The sequence below is a fragment of the Notamacropus eugenii genome, chromosome 1 (assembly GCF_028372415.1).
Source record: "Notamacropus eugenii isolate mMacEug1 chromosome 1, mMacEug1.pri_v2, whole genome shotgun sequence".
NCBI lineage: Eukaryota > Metazoa > Chordata > Mammalia > Diprotodontia > Macropodidae > Notamacropus > Notamacropus eugenii.
This window is the reverse complement of record NC_092872.1, coordinates 64,139,763-64,162,173: the sequence shown is the minus strand read 5'-3', so window position 1 is coordinate 64,162,173 and position 22,411 is coordinate 64,139,763. Positions and strand designations below refer to the sequence as shown.

The following is a 22,411-nucleotide window of genomic DNA, read 5'->3' as shown; positions in this document are numbered from 1 at the left end:
GAATTCCTTGAAGAAATATAAATAAAAATGAAGTTAAAAATTATATTAAAAATTAAATGAGAGTGCTAGAGGGAAGAATCAGAAGATTAAGAGCTTTGAAGAAGAATCCTGGAAAAAATTAATAACCTGGCACAAGAAAGACAAAAACTGATCCAAGTAATAGATTCCCTAAAAATTAGAAGTTAATGATTTCATGAAAAAATGAAAAATTAACATTAAGATGAAGTCAAAAGCTCAAAAAACAAAAGAATGAAGTATCTCATATTAAAAACAACTGATTGGAAAATTGGTAAGAATAAATTTAAGAATAAATAGACTATCTGAAATTCATAACCAAAAAATATGATTTAAAAAAAAAGAACCTGTATGCCATATTTCAAGAAATCACAAAAAGCTATATCTACTTTCATATACAGAAAATGACAGGCTCAGACTGCATACTGAAGTCATCTTTCTTTCTTGTAGTGGTGGGGACATGGCTAACTTGGGAATTTGTTCTGCATAACATATCTGCAATGGGCTTTGTTTTTCTTGCCTTCCCAATGGGCAAGGAAAGATGAGTGGAAGGGGACAGTAAATATAGAATGGTAAATTTAATTTTAAAAAAGAAAGAAAAAGACTTGGGAACTGTGATCAACATAAGAACCAACCACAATTCCAGAGAACTCACAATATAAAGCAGGCTTCCCACCTCCAGATAAAGAGGTAATGGACTCTGAGCACAGATTAAGGCAACTTTGTTGGCCATGACTAATGTGCGAATTTGTTTTGTCTGACCGTACGTGTTTGTAATGGATTTTGTTTTTCTTGCTTTCTCAATGAAAGGAGAAAGAGATGGGAGGAAAAGAATTCAGAACTAAAAACAAAATCAAATTGAATTTTATATAAAAAAAGAAATAATGAAAGAAAACTGCCTGGATGTATTAGAACTAGAGAGCAAAGTGAAAATAGAAAGATTTACAGATAAATCCTGAAACTCTAAAATAACAACTTCTAGGAATATCACACCCAAAATCCAGAGCTCTCAGGTCAAAGAAAAAATACTGCAAGCAATTAGAAAGAAAATTTAAATACCAAGGAACCACAGTAAATATCACACAAGTTTTAGTGACTACCCCTATAAAGGAGGAGAAAGCAGAGAATGCAGCATTTTGAAATGCAAAGAGACAGAGGCTTACAATTAAGAATAATTTATCCAGGAAAATTGCATGTAATTCCTACAGGAAAAAAAACCTGATCTTTAATGAAATAGAGGACTTCTAAATATTCTAGAAGAAAAGACTCTAGAGCTGAGTAGAAACTGTGAAATATGAACAATGTAATTAAGATAACCATAAAAAGGTAAATATAAATGAGCAATCCTATGGGTAAAGAGTACATATAATGGGAAAGCAAAACAGAAAAGTGTTCCCTCAGAAACTCAGCATCACTAAAGATTATAAAGGGAGTCAAGACTGAGGGACAGGGAGGGGATTATGTAGGTTTTTAATAATTTTTTTAACAAGAATGGAAAGGAGAAAGGATACATTAGGGAAGAATATGATCACGTAATGTGAGGGTGCAAGTAGCAAATGATATAAACAAGGAAGGTGCAGCGGATTTTTTATCTGAACTGGTAAAATGAGGGTAGAGTACACACACACACACACACACACACACACACACACACACACACACACACACACACAATTTGGTGTCAAAATATATTCAACAGAGAAATGAGAGGGCAAAGGGAGAGGGCAGATTAGTCACAAACATAACAAACCCTAAACTCCAAGGCAGGTTCTTAAGGGTTAAAAGGAAAGAAAAAAATCTATGACTACAAGCTCTGCTCAGTTTCAACTGCTCAGAACAAGGCACACCCTGGTGACCTCCTCCTGCCCTCATCCTGTTTCTTTGTGTGTTTTATCTTTCCCTGTTAGACTGTAAGCTCCTTGAGAGCAAGGACTGTATTTTTTTTCTAATTTGTATCCCTAGTGCTTAACATGGTGACTGGCACATAATAAGCACTTAATATTTACTGAATTTAATTGAAAGAAAAAATGTAAGAGAATAGGATAGAGAGAAATACACAAGCAGCAATCAAAACTGTAAATGTGAATGGGATGACCTCATGGATAAAATGGAAAAAGAACAGAGAAGAAAGCAGAATCCAACAATGCTGTTTACAAGAAACATAATTGAAACAAAAGGACTCATACAGAGTTAAAATAAGGGGCTAGAGCAAAAAAATCTATTTTCCTCAGCTGAACTTAAAAAAAAAGAGGTAGCAACCCTGATCACAGACACAGCAACAGTAAAAATAGACTTAATTAAAAAAAACAGGAAAACCACATTTTTCAAAAGATATCACTGACAATGAATTAATTATAATACACACACACACATACACATATAATACTTAACATATATGTACCAACGCAGCAATGCATCTAAATAGTTAAAAGAAAAAACCTAAGTTACATGAAAAAAAGGATATGGTTTTATCTGAAAATATAAATATGAGGTGTTCAGAGGAAAGAGTAAGTACTAAGAGTCAGAAAACCTTGGCTCAAAACTGTCACCTAGTATCTGTAAAACCTTGGGCATTTAACTTGGTTTTCTCACCTATAAAAGAAAGAGGTTAGCCCAGATGACCTCTAAGGTCACTTCTGGCTCTAAACCTATGGACCTTTCACTTATATTTAGGAGTTCAGAGCATCTCAAAAGATTACAAGAGATTTTTAAGTATTCTTAGAAACTGACAACCAGCCTCTCAAGGTTTACAAAGCTTGCTTGTGAATTGCTAATATACCTGTAACTTGAAATCATGTTATTTTCAAGCAAAGGTAAAATCCCTTTACAGCAAACAAAATGGGACATTTAATCTGGTTTCATAAAGCCTTAATAGCTTGAGAAGTTATTTTACTGAATTGATATAATTTGTGGTTTATCTACTGTAAACTGGGAGTTCAGCAACTTTGCCCCATTGTCTTGGCTTCTAAAAGGTTCAGTAACTACATAAGACCCATTTTAGGGGAGGAGAGGTTACTTTATGTTACTTAGTACAAAATAATATTTTACTTAAAATAAACGTACTTTAAAGCAATTCACATGGATTAAGAAAAGCAAGATCTAAGAGTCAAGTGGGCTGAAAAACCAGTTTAATCTTTCTTCTTTTAGATTCCTGGATCTTTTGGGGATTTATTTTACATCGGCACAAGAGTTTAGGGGAATTTATTTTGGTGCATGTCTGGATTTGGTAGGGGGACAAAAAGGGTTGACTGCTCTGTCTTCATCTTCGATTCAAATAGCACACAGTTATTATGCAGACACAGAATGGAGGAAGTACTTAAATAGGATACACATACACACACACACACAAATCATTGTGGCATTGTATCAAAAAGATGCTTGTAACACTTTTGGGAAGACTAGAGATGCCTAGAAAACCCCTTCTTATAATAAAAATGCATAAAACAGAATTACACAGGAAACAAAAGGTTAGTGAAAATAAAGATTTAATTTTCCTTCCCATCCAAGTTCACTGATCTCAAATCTATACTCAGACATCATAAGAACACTTGCTACAGAGGAAAGATTCACTGGGTTTGTAGTTAAAAGATTCTCAGAGAGTACTAGCTATGTGAATGCAAGCATTAGAACAAAGGGGGAAAGTAGAAAAAAGAGATCCTATGGGGAAAACATAGGAATATCATAGTCAAATTTTGAAACCCCCAGCTCAAAGATAAAATATTAAAAGCATCAAGATTAAAACAATTTAAACATGCTGGACCCACAATTAGAATCACACAAGACCCAGCAGCAGAAACATTAAAGGACCACAGACAGGTCTTGGAACACAATATATTGAAGACCAAAAGAACTGGGGCTCTGGGCAAAATTATCATACCCTGCAAGGTTAATTAAAAATTGAATTAAATTAATTGAAATTAAATTGAATTTCAAATTGAAATTGAATTAAATTAAATTTTAAAAAAGTACATTTGATAAACTTTCAGACTTTTAAGACTTTGTTAAAAAAAAATCCTGAATAATAGAAGATCTGACATACAAGAACCAAGAGAAATATAAGGTACATACCAAAGACTTGATTGATTATAAAGGATTCAAAAGGACAAACTGGGGATCTTTAGAGGGGAGGGGGAGGGAACGGGTAAAAGGGGGGTCCAGAAGGGTGTTTAGATTTATGGGAAGGGGAGGATAGAGGAGGGATCCTTGGAGGCATGTAGGCAAGTAACAGGAGGGCAAGGTAGTGAGTACAAGTAAAGCAGAGGAGGCAGATATACAAAACATAGGAAACAAAGATCAGAAATAGAATATGTGTGAGAAAGTATATATCTATATGTGTATGTATATATCTATAGCTATAGAGAAACATTTAAAATTCATAGTAGCCTTCTGGGGAGTGGGGGAGGGGAAAAAGAACAAAGTTAAAAAGTGCATAGTAAAGAACAAAAGAAAACTCACAAAGAAGCAAAGATGGATAATTTTCAACACAAGTATTATTTATCATATAGGCTTTCTTGAAATGAAATTTTATTGTTACATAATTTGAATCCTCTCACATTCTGCTATGCACATAGCATGCTTTTCTTTTTCCTTTTTAACTCTGTAATATGTTTTTGGTTCTTTTCTCTATTCTGTATGTGTTCTGGTGTTTGAGTCTAAAATAAAATTTAAAAAGATCTCATTGGAAATAAAAAAATTAATTTTTAATAGGAAAATAATAAGAAAAAAATAAATCTGCGTTAAAAGAGGGCCATAAAGGGAGGAATTTCTTTTCCTTCATTTTCAATTATAAAAGCACACACAAATGAGTTATTTCTGCTTCTGAGTGATACAGAAACCTTGCTCTTGGATAAATATAAATTAAAAATACAATGATGAAAATTCCATACCTCTCCATTTTCAAATGTTATTTCTCGAACAAGAGGAACACATTTATCTTGAGTCCAAGCATAAGCCAAGTCAAAATTTGTTAGAGATCCTAGGTATACCATATCTGGAGCATGTTCCTGTTTAGGAAAAGAAATTGAGCCAAAGTTTTGATAACAATTTTGCAGGTACTTGGAAAGGACAAGAAAGATTTAAGATGGCATTCTTAATCAATTAACTGGATAACTGGTTGCCAGAATTCAATTATTAATCAAGTGTGTACTGAATGCCTACATGCTCAACAATGTAGGCATTATATGACTAAGGCAATGTATGAATAAGAAAATAAGCTTAAGACAATGTTTCTAATGAAAAAGAGTTTTTAATTCTAATTTTATGAAGTGGCTAATTATTTAGAAGGCTATATGATTATTATGGATTGCTAACTTATCTAGGCATTTTCCTTATTCAGTTCCTTACCCGAACTTTTCTAGTTTATTCAGGTCTTCTTTACAAAGTAAAGTACGTGGAAAGATTTACTTTTCAGTAGCTAATTGTGTTCTTTGTTAATAGTTATGACTCAAAAGTTATTTAGTAGGACAGCATGGCTGAATGTAATATTGGCTAAAATGAAATATTAGGATTCACTATAAGTGCCAAGAGAAATTACTCTGAAAAACTTGAAGTATTGCCTACATATATTTACAAACTATATAATGTAGCAGCAAGGGCATGGAAGTTGGAGTAAGAAGGTCTAGGTTTAAGACCTGGTTCAGCCACTTAACTGGAGGAACTTGGACAAACCATTTTACCTCTATGGAAGGAAAATACTTTTTTGAGAAAAATATTTTGTAATCTGTAAAGTGCTACCTAAATGTAGGCTATTATCATTATCACAACTAATAACTACATGTGATTATCTATGTCTCCTATGATAAATAGTTAACTAATTTGAAATGTCTGAAACCCTATAGAAAAAACGATTTCTAAAACAATGAGTTTTCCTTACTATGTAGCCTTATCAAATTAAAACCTATGTACCTCATACTTGATACCTGATTTTCTCAATAATTGACCTTATTAATTTACCTGTTTGATTCTGGACTAACATCAGGTGTCAAAAGAAATCATGGCACTTAGAATTTTCTTTACAAAAATGTAATTAAGCTACCCTACAAACTAAATTTCTTTTAGCCAAGAAACTGGCAAGCAAAGCAACCTCTATGGCATACATCAAAATTCCATAAAGGGGAAGAAAAATGAACCAATACTAGAGAGCTGCATCATTTCAATGTAATGTCTTAAAGATATGAATAACAATTAATATTTAAATTTTCTTTGAATTTAAATTATTAGATATTTGAACAGTACATTTGTCAATGTATATCATATTAAGCCATATAAATTAATGAGATGCTTCATGGATACAAACTGGGTACTAAATTTTAATTCAACAGAATACTATCTAGTGACATTGAACTAAATAACTACATAAAAGGTTTTCTTTCTCTAACGAATTCTATAAACATTTTGTCCAAAAGACAAAGACCCTGGGAAAAAAGTAAGTGTTTAATAAATGTTAGTTTCCTTCCTCCCTTTCTTCCAAAAATTTAATGACAAAGCTAATGGAGTTACTAAGGTATTTATTTATATACACAAATAACTCATAGAGGCATGAGCTGAAATACCATGGATAACAAGTGGCAGATCACTTTTTCAATAAACTTACCCCTGGAGGTTTGTAGATTATGTTGTCTCCACTAAATCTTTCTGGTTTTGAAACAGACCTGATAAGAATAAAGAAGTAAATGAAGATATTTTTTCTACTAGGACAACAAAAGTTAAAAAGCAGTAATGAAATTTCAGTATCTTTGGCTAATTACTTTCCAATGGAAAACTATAGAAAAAAGTGAAAATGAAGACAACCAGAGCTTAATTCTACCTTAAAGCAAAGATCAATAAAATTATTAGGTAGTGGTGAAAAAACAGAAAAATTGACCAATTCGATGCACTAAGAAAGCAAGACCAGAAGCAACCAAACATAGATTATTTGATAAACACTAGGATGGCAACTCCTGGAATAAACTGTGAGGAAAACTGGAAAGCAGCTTGGTGAAAATTCATTTAATTAAACATTTTATACCACATATAATAAGCTTCAAGTGGATATATGACCTCCACATCTAAACAATGTAAATTTATGTATTATAAATGTGAAATTGTAAAAAAATTAGAATAGAAATATTTTACACAACTACAGTTAGAATAAGAATTCTTTTCTAAACACGGGATAAACGTTATCATAAGAGTCAAAAGAAACAATCCAATTATATAAACCTAGAAAGCTTTAGAAACAAAGCAGTTACCTAGGAAAAAAGGTTTTTTTTAGCAGATTAAAGTCTGACATCCAAGATAAAGATATATAATTGGCATTCTTCAATTGACAAATGGACAAAGTCTAGGACTGAGTGCTTTTCAAAAGAATAAACCATATAAAATAATTCTCTATGTCGCTAATAATATAATATAAATCAAAACAACTCTTGATTCACTTCACACTCAGAGAGGCAAAGATGAGACAAAGCAAATACAATAAATACCGGAGGGGCTGTGGAAAGGCATGAACTCTAATGTTCTGCTGAAGAAGCTGGGAATTAGTTCAGTTCTAGGGGAAAAAAAGCTGGAATTATTCTTAAAAGAATTACTCAATTGTATATATCCTTTTATCCAGGAACACAACTATTAGGCATGTATTCAGGAGGTCAAACACTGAGAGGATCATATATAAAAAAATATTTATAACAGCACATTTTTGCAATAAAAATGGGTGCTAATCAATTGGGTAATTGCTAAACAAATAGTGGTATCAACAATAGTTGCCTGCTCTGTATTATTGAATGTTACTGTGTTGTAAGAAATTATAAATATGAAGAATTCTGAAGTCTGCCTCCTGACCATTTCTTATGGAACAATAGTATTCTATTACATTCCTAGATCTCGACTTATTCAGCCATTCTCCAATTGGTGGGCATCCCATCAATTTCCAATTCCTGGTGACCACAGAAAGAGCTGCTATAAATATTTTTGTGCATGTGGGCCCTTTTCCCTTTTTTATGTTCTTTTGGGATAGACCTAGAAGCGCTATTATTGCTGGATCAAAAGATATACAGTTTTATAGCTCTTTGGACATAGTTCCAAATTGTTCTCCAGAATGGTTGGATCAATCAGTCCACAACTCCAGCAACAATGCATTAGTGTTCCATTTTTCCCACATCTTCTCTAACATTTGTCATTTTTCTGTTTTGTCATGGTAGTCAATCTGATAGGTGTTTTAATGTGCATTTCTCTAATCAATAGTAATCTAGAGCATTTTTTCACAGGACTATAAATAATTTTAATTTCTTCATCCAAAACCTGCATCTTCATATCCTTTACCATTTATCATTTGGGGAGTAACTTGTATTCTTATAGATTTAATGCAGTTCTCTCTATATTTTAGAAATGTGGCCTTTATCAGAGAGAGTGGCTGTAAAAATTGTTTCCCAGATTTATGTTTCCCTCCTAATCTTGGTTGCATTGGCTTTCTTTGTGCAAAAAAACTTTCTAATTTAATGTAATCCAAATTATCCATTTTGCATTTCATTGTGTTTTCTGTCTCTTATTTGATTATAAATTCTTCCATTCTCCTAGATCTGACAGGTAAACAAACTATTCCATACTCTCCTAATTTGCTTATATTTTCATCCTTTATATCTAAATTGTGTACCAATTTTGACCTTACCTTGGTATATGGTGTAAGATGTTACTCTATGCCTAGTTTCTGCCATACTGTTTTTTCCAGTCTTCCAAGCAGTTTTTGTCAAATAGTGAAGCCAGAGTCTTTGGTTTATCAGGTTAAATACTCCTGTTTTACAGAATTTTTATCAAACAGTAGATAACTGTAGTTGCTGACTACTGTGTCTTGTATATCTAACCTATCACGCTGATCCACCACTCTATTTCTTAGCCAGTACCAAGTAGTTTTGATGACTGCTCCTTCTCTTGCATTTCTTTTTATTAGTTCTCTTGATATTCCGGGTCTTTTGTTCTTCCAGACGAATTTTGTTATTTTCTTCTAGCTCTATAAAATAGAGCTTACTGATGAGTAACTGCCATTTTTCCAATTATTTAGATCTGACTTTATTTGTGTGAAAAGTATTTTGTAACTGTGTTCGTATACTTCCTGGGTTTGCTTTGGCAGATAGATTCTCGAACACCTTATATTGTCTATAGTTACTTTAAATAGAATTTCTCTATCTCTTGCTGCTGGGCTTTGTTAGTAACACAGAAATGTTGACGATTTGGGTGGATTTATTTTATATCCTGCAACTTTGCTAAAGTAGTTAATACATTTCAAGTAGTTTTTTAGTTGATTCTCTAGGATTCTCTAAGTATACCATCATATCATGTCTGCAAAGATAGTTTTGTTTCCTCGTTGTCTATTCTAATTCCTTCAATTTCTTTTTCTTCACTTACAGCTAAAGCTAACACTTCTAGTACAATATTGAGTAACAATGCTAATAATGGACATTCTTATTTCACCCCTGATCTTATTGGAAATCCTTCTAGCTTACCCCCATTACATATAATGCCTGCTGATGGTTTTTGATAGATGCTACTTGTCATTTTTAAGGAAAACTCCATTGATTCCTATGCTCTCTATAGTGTTTTTAACAGGAATGGGTATTTTGTCAAAATTCTTTTTTGAATCTATTGAGATAATCATATGATTTCTGTTCATTTTATAACTGATATTGGTCAATTATGCTGATAGCTTTCCTAATATTGAACCAGTCATGAATTTCTGGTAGAAATTCCACCTGGTCATCGTGTGTTATCCTCATGGTAAATTGCTACAATCTCTTGGCTAATACTTCATTTAAATTTTCTGCATCTATATTCACTAGGAAAACTGGTCTATGATTTTCTTTCCCTGCTTTGGCTCTTCCCAGTTTAGGTATCAGCAACATATTTGTATCATAAAAAGAATTTGGTAGGACTCCTTCTTTGCCTATTTTTCCAAAGAGTTCATAAAGTATTGGAATTAAATTTTTCTTTAAGTGTTTGGTAGAATTCACTGGCCCTGGAGATTTTTTTCTTAATGCTTCTTCTTGATGCTTGTTCAATTTCTTTTTCTGAAATGGAGTTAAGTATTTTATTTCCTCTTCTGTTAATCTGGGCAATTTATATTTTTGTAAATATTTGTCCATTTCACTTAGATTGTCAGATTTATTATATACAGTTGGGCAAAACAGCTCCTATTTATTGCTTTACTTTCCTCTTCACTGGTGGTAAATTCACCCTTTTCATTTTTGATACTGGTAATTTGTTTTTCTTCTTTCTCTTTTTTAATCAAATTAACCAAACGTTTGTCTATTTTATTGGTTTTTTCATAAAACCAGCTCTTAGTTTTTTAGTTCAATAGTTTTCTTAATTTCAATTTTATTAATCTCTCCTCTGATTTTCAGAATTTCTAATTTGGTATTTAATTGGGGATTTTTAATGTGTTTTTCTTCTGGCTTTTTAGTTCTATGCTGAATTCACTGATCTCTTCTGTCTCTATTGTACTCATGTAAGCATTTAGAGATATAAAATTTCACCTAAGAACTGTTTTGGCTGCATCCATAAGTTGTCTAACTATTGTCATTCTCTTGGGTGAAGTTATTGATTGTTTCTATGATTTGTTGCTTGACCTACTCATTCTTTAGGATTAGATTATTTCGTTTCCAATTAATTTTTAGTCTATCTTTCCATTGCCCTTTGTTCATGTAACTTTTATTGCACTATGATCTGAAAAGGATGTATTTAATATTTCTGCCCATATCAAATTCTTACCAGGGTTGGGCTACCATATGACCGCAGAATTTGGGGTCCGTTCATCATCAAAAGATCATAGGATCATGGATGTAGCAATAGAAGGGAGTTTAGAAGTTATCTAGTTAAATACTCCTGTTTTACAGAATTTTTACAAATTTTCTCAGCTACTTTCTGTAATGGGTCAATTCTGAGATTACCTAAAGGATTTTACAAGAATTCTTATTCCTAGGGGTTCAGTATATAAGACCAGATCTCCAAATATTGGAAATGCAAGAACACAGACAAGTAGTTTAAGATCTGTTACTCAAGTGTTAAGTAAGATTAGCTAGACTAATGCTCTTTTAGGAGAAGAGGGGACTAAGAGGTATGAGTTCAAGAAAGTTTAGGAAAAGGTCAGGATATCTTGCTGGAACAGGATGAGGTAGAGGAGAGAACACAGAAAGGAAACAAGGGAGGACAAGGGTTGGAAAACATGGAATTATAGTCAATGTGTTCAGTTGAGATCTGACTGTAAGGCAAGGCTGAGCAAAGATCAAAGATTTCTTCCCAAAGAGGAAGTTGGATTAGAGTTTTCTCATTGTGTATCTCCTTAAAACAGTATAAGCCAGGACTTTTTAGACAGTGTTGCCCTGGAGGAAGAAGGTCTGGTTTTATAAGGTAGCAGTGATAGAAAGCCTTGACTAACCAGACAGTACAAATAGGGGTGACCAGTTCCCAGGTATGGCTAGTGTTTTGTGCCATACCTTTTTCTGTTCATGAGTTATTGGAACCCTAGAGGAAACTGGAGTTTAGGATAGCCTAGACTTCAAATTCTTTCATATCTTGCAATAGTATGCAAAGTCATATCAGGTCCAGTGGAAAAGCACAATATTGAGCTTTAACAGGACAAAGTAGAGAGTGGTGATATACATGTTGGATCTTCAAGGTTACTGGGGCTGATTTTGGGGGATGATTATTGACAACAGTAATACTAAAATCAAAACTATGCAACACTCAGTTTACTAATCCTTGCGGTAATGATAGTTGGTTATGTATTAACTTCACACTAGAGAGCATTCCCTTTAAGACAGTCAGCAGTGTTAAAAGACTGAACTGTCAATTTGTCAGTTGTCCCCATCTGTGTGGTTTGCTACCCTGATTCCTCTGTCCTATCAATTTCTAGCTGAGCTCCCTCGTTTTAAGCTGTTCCCATCAATGCTTCTGCGCTGCTTTCTCCTCTAACTGTCAGGCTTTAGTTTTTACCTTTTCCAGTTTGAGGGGTGCCCTTTATCCCTTTCTCCCACCCTCAATTTTCCCATTACTGTGGGACCCCAGTTACTCTGGTCCCATCCCTCTAGACCTTGGTTAGGCAGGATACTTAGATGCACTCTTTGCAATGCCTAAAAGCAAAAGAGGGTTGAATCACCGTGGGGCTCCATGAAAAAGCAACTATGCTAGATATACATAATAATGTCCTTCAACAGCAGCTGAAATTTAACAGAAAGAAACATTACGAAGTCTCAGAACGATGAAATAGGATCTATGAAGTCATTTGAATGGAAAAAAAATACAATGCCAACAACTTACCCAAATGCAGAAAAGAAGACACAATCATCATGCAAAATATTTGCTACTCTTTCAAAGGTCCTATAGTTGTCCGAGTCCTTTTGTTCAAAGTATCCAATGATTGTTCTTTTATTGCGCTATAAATGTAAAACAAAGCATGCACATAATGATCTTTATATACAAAACGTTCTCACCTTATCCCATACTGTATTAACATGACACTATATGTAGTCTTTCCTCAGGTATCCAAAGAGCTATAGCTGTCACCCATGTTTCCAAATATATATAACTAAATATAAATTCAATTTCAAACACTTAAAACTCATAATATGAAAAAATGCTTGGTAAAATAATATTGATGTGTATGACAATCAGAAAATTATTAAAATTCATTTTCAGCATTTTATTTTGAAAGTATTTTTAATGTTTAATTAGCAAGTCTTTTTTCTCATTTAAAATTTTAAACTTGTGGGTTGGATGCATTTTAAAATATAATAAAACCTTAGTAAGTAGAACTACACAAATTTAACATGTGTGATGATCTAAAAAAAGGTTGGGCTGACTACAAATTCATATAGTATACTTATATACTTATCAACTGACCCTGGCACAATTTATGGTGGAAAAAATGAATTTTAAAGTAAATTACAGTAAAGAGGGGAAAATACTTAAAATATTTAAAACTATAAATTGCTTTCAAGCACCATTTCAAATTAATACTTACATGTAAATAAGTGACAAATAAATGACTGCAAGTTCTCTAATTCATTATAGCAAATTAATAAGATAACTATATAAGATACTTTTCTTAGGACCATTGACTTGAGAGCAAAAAGGAGCTTCATGGGGGGCCCAGCTCCCTCTTTTTTACAAATAAAGAAATTTCAGAAAAGTTAATAAATAACTTTGGCAAAGGTCATACAGATAGCAAGGAGTAGAGCCAAGATGTAAACACAAGGTTTCAGACTCCAATTCTGGTGTGTTTTTTCCATACTATCTATTTGGTTAACCTAGTTTGAGTCATATGTATGGGGAAAAAAATCTGAACTTCTCTTAATAGACTTATACCTTCCCCCCATTCCACCAATACATTCAAATTGATCAGATTTAAATGTACTCTATACATTCTATTCAACAATTTTTCATCTGGCAAAATGATGGCCTCTATCTTAAAATGTAATTCAAAAAGTCAAATCAGTACAGATAAAATCCTACTACAATAAACTTTAATCCCGTAACAAGCTCTAAGAGCAATCCCTCTTTTGATTTTACTGAATGTTGAAATGAATAAAAACAAAAGTACTGGCTACACAACTGTAATTTGCTTGCTCTTTTTGTTATAACAAGATTTCTATTGTAATGAAGTTCTTTTTACAAGATGGATACTGAACAAAGTTGCTTAGGAACTTACATCAAGAAATCTGATTTCTTCCAAGTCATGGACTTCTTGAATAGGGTCACTCTTCTGCTGCCTGATGTAATCTGCTATTGCTGTCACTGACCTCTGGCCCCTGTACTCTCTCTTCATCATCATACCGTTCCGGAATAGTTTCAGGGTAGGATATTTGCTTATCCTGTATCTTTGGGCTATTTCCGCTAAGAGAATGGAAAAGTTAAAAAAAAACAAAACAAACTCCTTCAGTCATATTAAGAGAATAGGTATTCAAGTCAGTTTCAGTGTCTACTGTGTGTACAACACAGTGTGTATAACACAGCATAAGTACAAAGTTCAGAGAAAACTCCATCCCTGCCTTCAGGGAGCCACCAATCTAGTAGGAAAGAAGGAAATAAACATTTATCAAGTATCTACTATGTGCCAGATCTCATTTGATCCTCACAACAAGTCTGCAAGGCAGGTGCTATTATTATTATCCCCATTTTATAACCGAGGAGACTAAGGCTAACAGAGGTTAAATGATTTGACCAAGTTCATACAGCTAGTAAGTATCTAAGACCAAAGCTGAACTCAGGTCTTCCTGACTCTAGGTCCAGGGCACTTTATATACATCATGTAACTGCCTAGTAGGGCACTTAATTAAATGCTTGTTGATTGACAGATTGTAAGGCACAGATCTTGCAAGAGATATAAAAATAAAAGCAATTTTACTTTTCCCAAGGCACTTCTAATGTGATAGAGAAGAAAAGACCTACACACAAATAATTGCTTAAAAAAAAGAGGAAAAGAAAAGGAAGCATGAAAGAAACATTAGAATCTGCAGGAACCATGAAAGTCTTCCTGGATAAGAAGGCATTTGAAGTGAGCCTTTAAAAGAAAGATTTCAATAGCAGGGATGGAAGACGGAGGACGAATAAAGAAAAGCAAACTGGGAAGGAAGAATAGATATATTCTGCCTTTCAACATTTTACTTTTCTCTCCACTCTCACAGTTATGTATATTCTTTCTTACAATATTCAAAAGCATTGTAGATCCCTTCTTCCCACTTTCATTGGTAGCTAGGCAGATCCAGATCATATCACAGCTGTAACTTAAAAATGTGCAAGGCTCCCCTATTAAGAAGGAAGAGTGAGAATCCCTTTCATCAAACATCAGAAGTCACCCCGGGCAATAAAATAAAATTAATTACTTATTATAATAAAAATAGATTCCTTCTAGAGGAAGGGAATACCTTCCCTTCATGAGTCCTCCTATCACATAAACCTACTGGCAGATCAACAGTTATGACTGTGACAAAATAGGTCCCATAACCCTGTTTCACATAATAGGAATTTCAGGTTCTCTCTTTAAATGTAACAGCTCATTGACAAAAAAGTGAAAATTTTAGACTCTTTCTTCCACCATCTCAGGCTTTTCTGAAGGAACCTCTATTTGACCCACTTTATCCCTTGCAATACAAGACACACAGTTTAGGGAAACAGTTAAATGAAAGAGTTAAATGATATGCTAGCCTAAAGGAATTCTTGTGTACAAACTATATGGTAAAGGTCTCCTCCATATAAAATTTCAAGCTGATCAAATACTTCTCTTCAGATTTAATATCTGTAATTTCAGGGTAGCCACCATTAACATGAAATGGCTGAATGCAGATGGTTCAGGACTTACAGGGATTTCACAGGACTTGGTCAAGTATAGCTTCCTTATTACTTAAAGCAGAGACACTTGCAACAGGCAGCATGCACACAGTCAAACTGCTAATAGTATGCTTTTTGATGTGTGCTCCACAAAAACGCCAGAACCCTACCTAGATTCCTCTGCTGGCCCCCTCTCTTTGTCCAGTATAACTCATCACTGAGGAATTCACAGTGGAACAGGTATTACAGAAAACTGAGAAGTTAATGGACTTTTCTCTCCAAAGTCACCAACACCTTGGAGTCACCAACAGAAAAGTCAGGGTTTGAACTTAACTTTTCTGACTAATCCCAGGGCTATTCCCACTCTATCAAACTAACTCACCCTTAGACTTGACTTTGTAAGAAGAGGAGCCCTAAAGTTTTCTTTGAATATAAATCAATTCAACTTGAGCTTCTATAAGACCAATGAAGTATTTAACACCTATTGCTCCACACTGTTCTACTAAAATAAGTTTGTAGGGAAGCTCTGAGGAGCAAGAAATAGGGGTGCAGTGGAAATGCTAAACTAACTGCCACTAATTCACTGGATGAGCTTCAGCAAGTCATTACCTCCCTTGGCTCTCTGAGTCTCATTTTCCTCACCTTTAAAAAAAAAACTCAAAATACCACTAAGATAACATATACATTACCGACCTCATCAAGCTCATGTTTACAATAAATTCTAAAGCACTCTGTTAAATCATGAATTTTTGATCTGGGACCTTAGAATACATACACATATATATATTTGATTAACTATATTTCAATGTAATTGATTTCCTTTATAATCTTATGTATTTTATTAATTTGAAAAAAATCATTTTAAGAAAGGGGGTCTACTAAACAAAAAAGATGAAGAACCCCAATCTAGTTCACACCCCCACTGAGCATATGAGAATACTGAGGTCAGGAGAAAGTAGCCCAAGATCATTAAGTCACTAAGTCATCACCCAAGGATTTGAAATCAGTTCTCAGAATAGAAGGGAAGAAAGATATGGAGTGACAGCTAAGGAAGGAAAGGTCAAGGCACAGATTTTTAAAATATAGTACAAATAACAGTTATTCACAATATTCCTATACTATTTCTTATACTACACATAACACAGAGCTATTATTATTATTATCATCAAAGGAATATGAATAAATACAGGAGGATTAGAATTTTAAAAAAAGGCTAGAAGCTTTTGACAGCTGACTCTGAAGGCAAAAACTATAGGTTTGATATAGTAGAAAAAAACAGTAGGTTAGGAGTAAGGAGTCCTAAGCGACTCATCTGGAAATATACATTATGGAATGACTATAAGAGGGGAAAAAAAAGACAACCTTCATGATCACACCTCGTACTCAATTCTCTCAAAAGGCTGATAGCATCACTAGGCAGTTTTGCTTAAGCAATATGCTTTTTAGTGGGATTTGTTTCCAGTGGTGCTTGTTGCAAAGTATGTTGCACCAACACACTATATTTAAAGGTAGGATGAGAAAAAAAGGACATTCAATGAATAAGTCTACTAAAAGAAGTCTTATTCTGTAAAAAATAAAACTAAGATGACTGAAAAGGAGGCTACCCAAACAACATGGCAATCTCCTACCAGAAAGGAACCATGCAGGATCTGTGAATGGGGGAGAGGCCTTTGGTTTTCTTTCTACAGCAGAAATACTTATAAGGATAGAAATGACACAGCTAAGCAGACATCACTAGGATGACTTTAGTCACTTCACTTCTCAGAGTCTCCATAAGGAAAAACGGGAGTTAGACCTGATGATCTCAAGGGAAGTTTTCACCTCCAAATTCTATGCTCCCACACATCAGTTTCTCAAAACAAGTCATTAATTGATAAAGAACTGATAATAATACTTAAGGGCAAAATTCAATCTCCAACAAATCACTATAAGTAATTATTTGAAAAATGCTCAACTTAGATAAGAAGCAAATATAATTTTAAACAATCATAGATTCTTAAAGTTATAGAAGAGATTTCAGAGACTACAATCTCAGAGTGAGAAAAAACTTGTTTTGTTGTTCATGTCCAATTCCTAGTGACCCATTTGGGGTTTTCTTGGCAAAGATACTGTAGTGGTTTGTCATTTCCATTCCCAGCTCGTTTTACACATGAGGAAACTCAGGCAAACAAGGTTAAAGGACTTGCTCAGAGTCACACAGCTAGTGTCTGAGGCCAGATTTGAACTCAGGAAGATGAGTTTTCCTGGCTCCAGGTCCAGCACTCTATGCACTATGGCGCCACCTAGCTGCCCCAAAGGAATCTAAGAGGCCATCTAATCTAATCTTTCTATCTGAATGCAATGCAGATAACAACCCAGATAAATGATAATCCATCCTCTGACATCTCTGTGAACTACCTCTGCAAGAATCTAAATCTATTTCTGAAAAATCTAATTCTTAGGAAATCCTTCATTACACTGAGCCAAAATAATTTCTGACAGAGATAACCCTGAGCACCAATCGTATCTCAGAACTAAGGAAGTTGTTGACCACTGTTTTACAGGCAAATAATTGAAAAATGTAATTTTTAAAAGTATCACCACAAATACATGAAAACATTTTGTCCTAAAGGGTGGTATGGGAAGTATTCACCTTGTACATTGCCTGGATCACCCTGCAGATTAACTTCAAAAATACAGTCACTACAATCACTGCTACAGAGTGACTCTGCTGCCCTTGATTCACACAAAAGCAACTCCAAAACTCCAATAGAACTAAAGATAAACAAAAGGGATGGAGAAAACACTGACCAACTTATCAAAGCTACAGTGTCATCCATTTTTTTAAACGAAAACATTTCTCATAGTAGAATAAAAAGTTGTTAGTAAACATTTCTTAAACTCCTATTATGTGCTAGACATGGTGCTAAGCACTAGGGAAAAAATGTCAAGAAAATACATTTAGATGTCACTTCCATCAACAGAAGTTATGACTAGAAACTTGAATTTACAAGTCTCTAATTGAAGAAATGTCATCTATAAAAGATTTAGCAGATGCAAAACACAAACCTAAAACAATAAACCCTGGTAAATATGGGCACTGATGTTAGCATTCTTTAAGAACAACTGTACCTCTCCAACATACAATGGAGGATTTTTGACAGTCTATAAGGAGAGTATCTACTTTTTTCCTAGGAACCCTAGGCATGAAAACATGATTTCTGATTTTATAATACAAACTTTATTGTTACGTACATTAGTACTAGTACCCAGCAGATAAGCTACAAACTTTGAAACTAGGGGTTTGTGACCTATCTATCCTCATAAAGTCTTTGAAGTGAAGGAGGTAGAACCTAAGAAATGGAGTAGGATGAAGTAGGATAAGAGCCCTGTCTGTACCTACATGAAATATCTCTGCTAGAAGTTCTAACTTTTTGGTTAATTATTTAGATTAGGAATGAATTATTAGCTTGTGTGAAGGAGAATGGCGAATAGAAGGTTAGAGAAATTCTATAAGTCTAGTATTTTTACTTCTAATCATTTCCACAGAATGAGTAGAACGGAGAAAAGCAGACAGAGAGTGGGAGGCATCTAATAAGCAGTGAGGAAGAAACGGAACTTCTAAAAATGACAATTCTAATGTGTAGGAGCTACTTCCATCACTGACACTTACTTCTTAGCCGAAAGTTAGAGGAAACTGACAGGCATGCTCCTGTGCACTGGAACATGACCCATATCGTGAAGGGTGTTCAGTGGTAATATATGATTTCAAACAAGTCATACATAAGATCTTTCTAAGTGCTCAACTGATAATAGTAATCAGACAACTGAGCTTCCAAAGATATTTATAAAGTGCCACAGCTGATTAACAATAATCCATCAAATCCAATCAAATAACTAATGACTCTAATTTTAAAAAAGGATTTAAATAACTATAACAGCTGAGGCAGACAGGGAGTCAAGAGGAGAGAGTTGAACTTGGTGTGAGAAAATGTTGGTTCTAGTTCTGCCTATGACAAATACTGGCTGTGGGGTCCTGGTCACATAATTCACTTAGCCTCTCACTCAGAGAACGCTCTCCAAGAGAGTTGGTTTCTGAGCAGGAGCTAATCTGCCTCTAGTTGGAGGGCTTTTCCTCACTGAGAGTTGCCTATACAGATCAAATCACAGATCTTATCCAAAACAAGCAAACGAACAAAAAAACCACTACTGTGGTCCATCTTTAAGATGTTTCTAAAGACATTAGAAGTCTGATCATTATTCATACCCAGCTTACAATCTATTTTTAAAACTGAATAGTTTGAGTATTACTGCTTTAACTAAAATCTTGCTATTTCATATGTGTACCCAGTTTCCCCTCTTCCTCATCTAATACACACACACACACACACACACACGTTTTAACAAAACCAATCCAACTGTATCACAATTTAATATTTCACAAAGATAAAAGTAAAGCTTGAGGTAATAATTTCTCAAGATTAAACATTAACAATCACCATCATCTTGGAAGAGGTCACAAAGTCTTATCTGTTTATGCCACTTCAAACACATTATAACAAAGCATTAACATGAACAAGATGGTCCCTGCCACTAACAACATGAATGAGGACTTACAGTGCTGATCACAATCTACTCGGGCAAACACTACTTGATTCTTATTTGGATATTCTTCCTTAATGACGTTGGAGGCTTCCTCAAAGATTGGATGCAACATCTGGCTGAATCGACACCTATTCACAGTGAAGACACAAATTAAAACGGAAAAATAAGGTATTCAGATTTTACTATAGTTACTATTACTCACTGTGAATTTATTCATGTTGAAGACAATATGCTATTAATTTATTTACCATGTGATACTTTTCAAATAAAGTAAAACCACTTTGGTATTTTTCTAAAGGAATTCAAAAACTAAAAAGAATATATACCAATGAAGATTTAGATTGTTTTTCTTGTAAGGGAAGAAAGGTACCTAATGCTTACAGAATGAATACATACCTAAATATCTTTTAGGGTTGCACTGAAACAGAGAAGTCTGGTTAATACTACTGTGATGTGACATTCAATAGTATCTATAAAACTGAAACTAAGGCTTTTAGAAAAGTGCTTGGTTATCACTGGTACCCAAATTTTAATATATCTGTTCAGTTATTTTTAAAAATAGAAAGGTGACAAGAATTATAGAGAGCTAGGCTTAGATTTCAAAATAATGTGTTTAAATTCTACCTCTAATCTTCACTATCTGTGTGAAGCTATGCCAAATCTCCTCAACTCTATCAGTCTCAGACACAACTCCCTAGGATCTATCTATTAAGTCTAAAGTAGGCAGATGTGTGCCACAATATCTGTTGATATAGTGAAAGAAATGACAGATCATTCATGAATCAAATTACTGTATCAGATCAACTCAAGCTTGTTGGTTTCATCTCCATCATCTGCCAATTAGCACAAAAGAAAAGTAATCTATTTTAGATAGAGATAGTTGTATGTAAAGTCCCTACCACACATGATGGGGGAAAAAATGTGTGTGTGTGCCTGGATGCATGTATGTGTGTCTATACCCAAACAAAAAACTTTAAACATGAAAAATGCTGCAATGAGTAGTGACTCACCAACTATAATCTTGCAATAAGAAGCGGGGGGGCCCTCTGGGCCTTACCATCTACCCTAACACTAATGCCTTCCAAATATTCAGGCATTGCCATTTGATCTGCCAATGCACCTGCTAAACCCCTGGGCCTCACAATGCCCCCTGCTGCTGAAACCTCCATGTGTTATCTCTCCCGATTGAAAGATAAAATCCTTAAGAACCAAAATTATCTTACATTTTCATTCATATCTCCAGTGACTATTAGCATAGCCCTTGGCCCACAATGAGTATTAGATAAATGATTTTTCATTCAAAGAATGGCTCACTTATTGGTCAGGAAAGGAGGAAAGGATGTATTCAGAAACTGTTGTTTAGTCGTTGAGTCACGCCTGACTCTTCACGATCCTGGGGCCAAACTGCCCACGGGTTTTCTTGGCAAAGATATTAGGTTAGCCTAGCATTTATTTCTCCAGAAGATTAAGGCAAACACACGTTAAGTGACTTTCCCAGGGTCAGACAGCTGTTAAGGGTCTGGGATAGAACTTGAACTCAAGGTCTTCCTGACTCTAGACCTAGCACTCCATCCACTAAGCCACCCAGCTGCCTCATTCAGAAATCAGGACAATATAAAAATGAAAGGCATCGATAAAAGTTCAAAACAAAGGAGTAGGAGTACTCGATGAACATTAACCCTACTGTATGGTTAAGTTCTGTTCTATTACTCCAGGACCATGGGAGCTGGTCTGAGAACATGCTTGCCCTCTGCCACGCCATCTTGCAAACAAGTCACCTAACTTGTCTGACCTTCAGTTTTCTCATCTTTAAAATGGAGGTGTCTATGTACTTCTTAGCTAACCGTGAAGTTGTGAGAAAAATACTTCATAAACTACAGGTACACTACAGAAATTATAGTTATGATTTTCCTTTGTCATTTAACCACCTATGCCATAAAAACTAAATCACATATAAAGAATAAAAAACTCAGGGAAGATATTTTGCCCTGTAACGAAGCTTTTAAAAGCAGCTAAAACTTCCCATGTGCTGTATCTTTTAGAAACACGAGCACAAGAGGGTAAAACTCTCAATATGTTTCCTTCTATTCTCCTCCATTTTTCTTATTTCTTCCTCCTCTTTCTCATCACTCCTTTTCTTTATCCTCCCCATCACCTCCCTTTTGCTCTTAAGGTGGCCAAAAGGAACCAGAATATATTTCCTATTCTCTGCTACATTTATCAAATGGAGTTTTGTGCTCCCTATTAATTGAAAAAGTAGAGGAGTAGAAGATATTTTTCTCCCCCCAAAATCAATAATTCACTAAACAGTTTTTATTAGTATGTGCTTCCTTGCCCTTTTCTTATATATAAATGGCCCTAAGTAGGGGAGAAAAAAAAGACTTCCCACTCCTTCCTACAAGAAAAAAAATTAAATCTTGAAAGATAAAAACATTAATATTCATAAAAGCAAAATTATTACTTACCAGTCAGCATAAAAATTAACTAAAGCAACATCTGCATTGTCTGAAATTTAAAA

The 22,411-nt window shown here is 34.3% G+C and overlaps 1 protein-coding gene across 2 annotated transcripts in view; it reads right to left on the bottom strand.

Moving 5' to 3' along the window:
• Nucleotides 1-22,411, bottom strand: part of ERP44 (endoplasmic reticulum protein 44) — a 130,519-nt gene that overhangs the window by 50,563 nt on the left and 57,545 nt on the right. For both annotated transcript variants that reach the window (XM_072604581.1, XM_072604588.1), the window contains exons 3-8: nucleotides 22,359-22,398; nucleotides 19,906-20,021; nucleotides 13,691-13,875; nucleotides 12,301-12,416; nucleotides 6,608-6,665; nucleotides 4,902-5,018 (exon numbers count right to left, since the gene is read on the bottom strand). In XM_072604581.1, coding sequence (XP_072460682.1) covers nucleotides 4,902-5,018; nucleotides 6,608-6,665; nucleotides 12,301-12,416; nucleotides 13,691-13,875; nucleotides 19,906-20,021; nucleotides 22,359-22,398 — 632 coding nt within the window. The remainder of the gene's footprint in view (nucleotides 1-4,901; nucleotides 5,019-6,607; nucleotides 6,666-12,300; nucleotides 12,417-13,690; nucleotides 13,876-19,905; nucleotides 20,022-22,358; nucleotides 22,399-22,411) is intronic.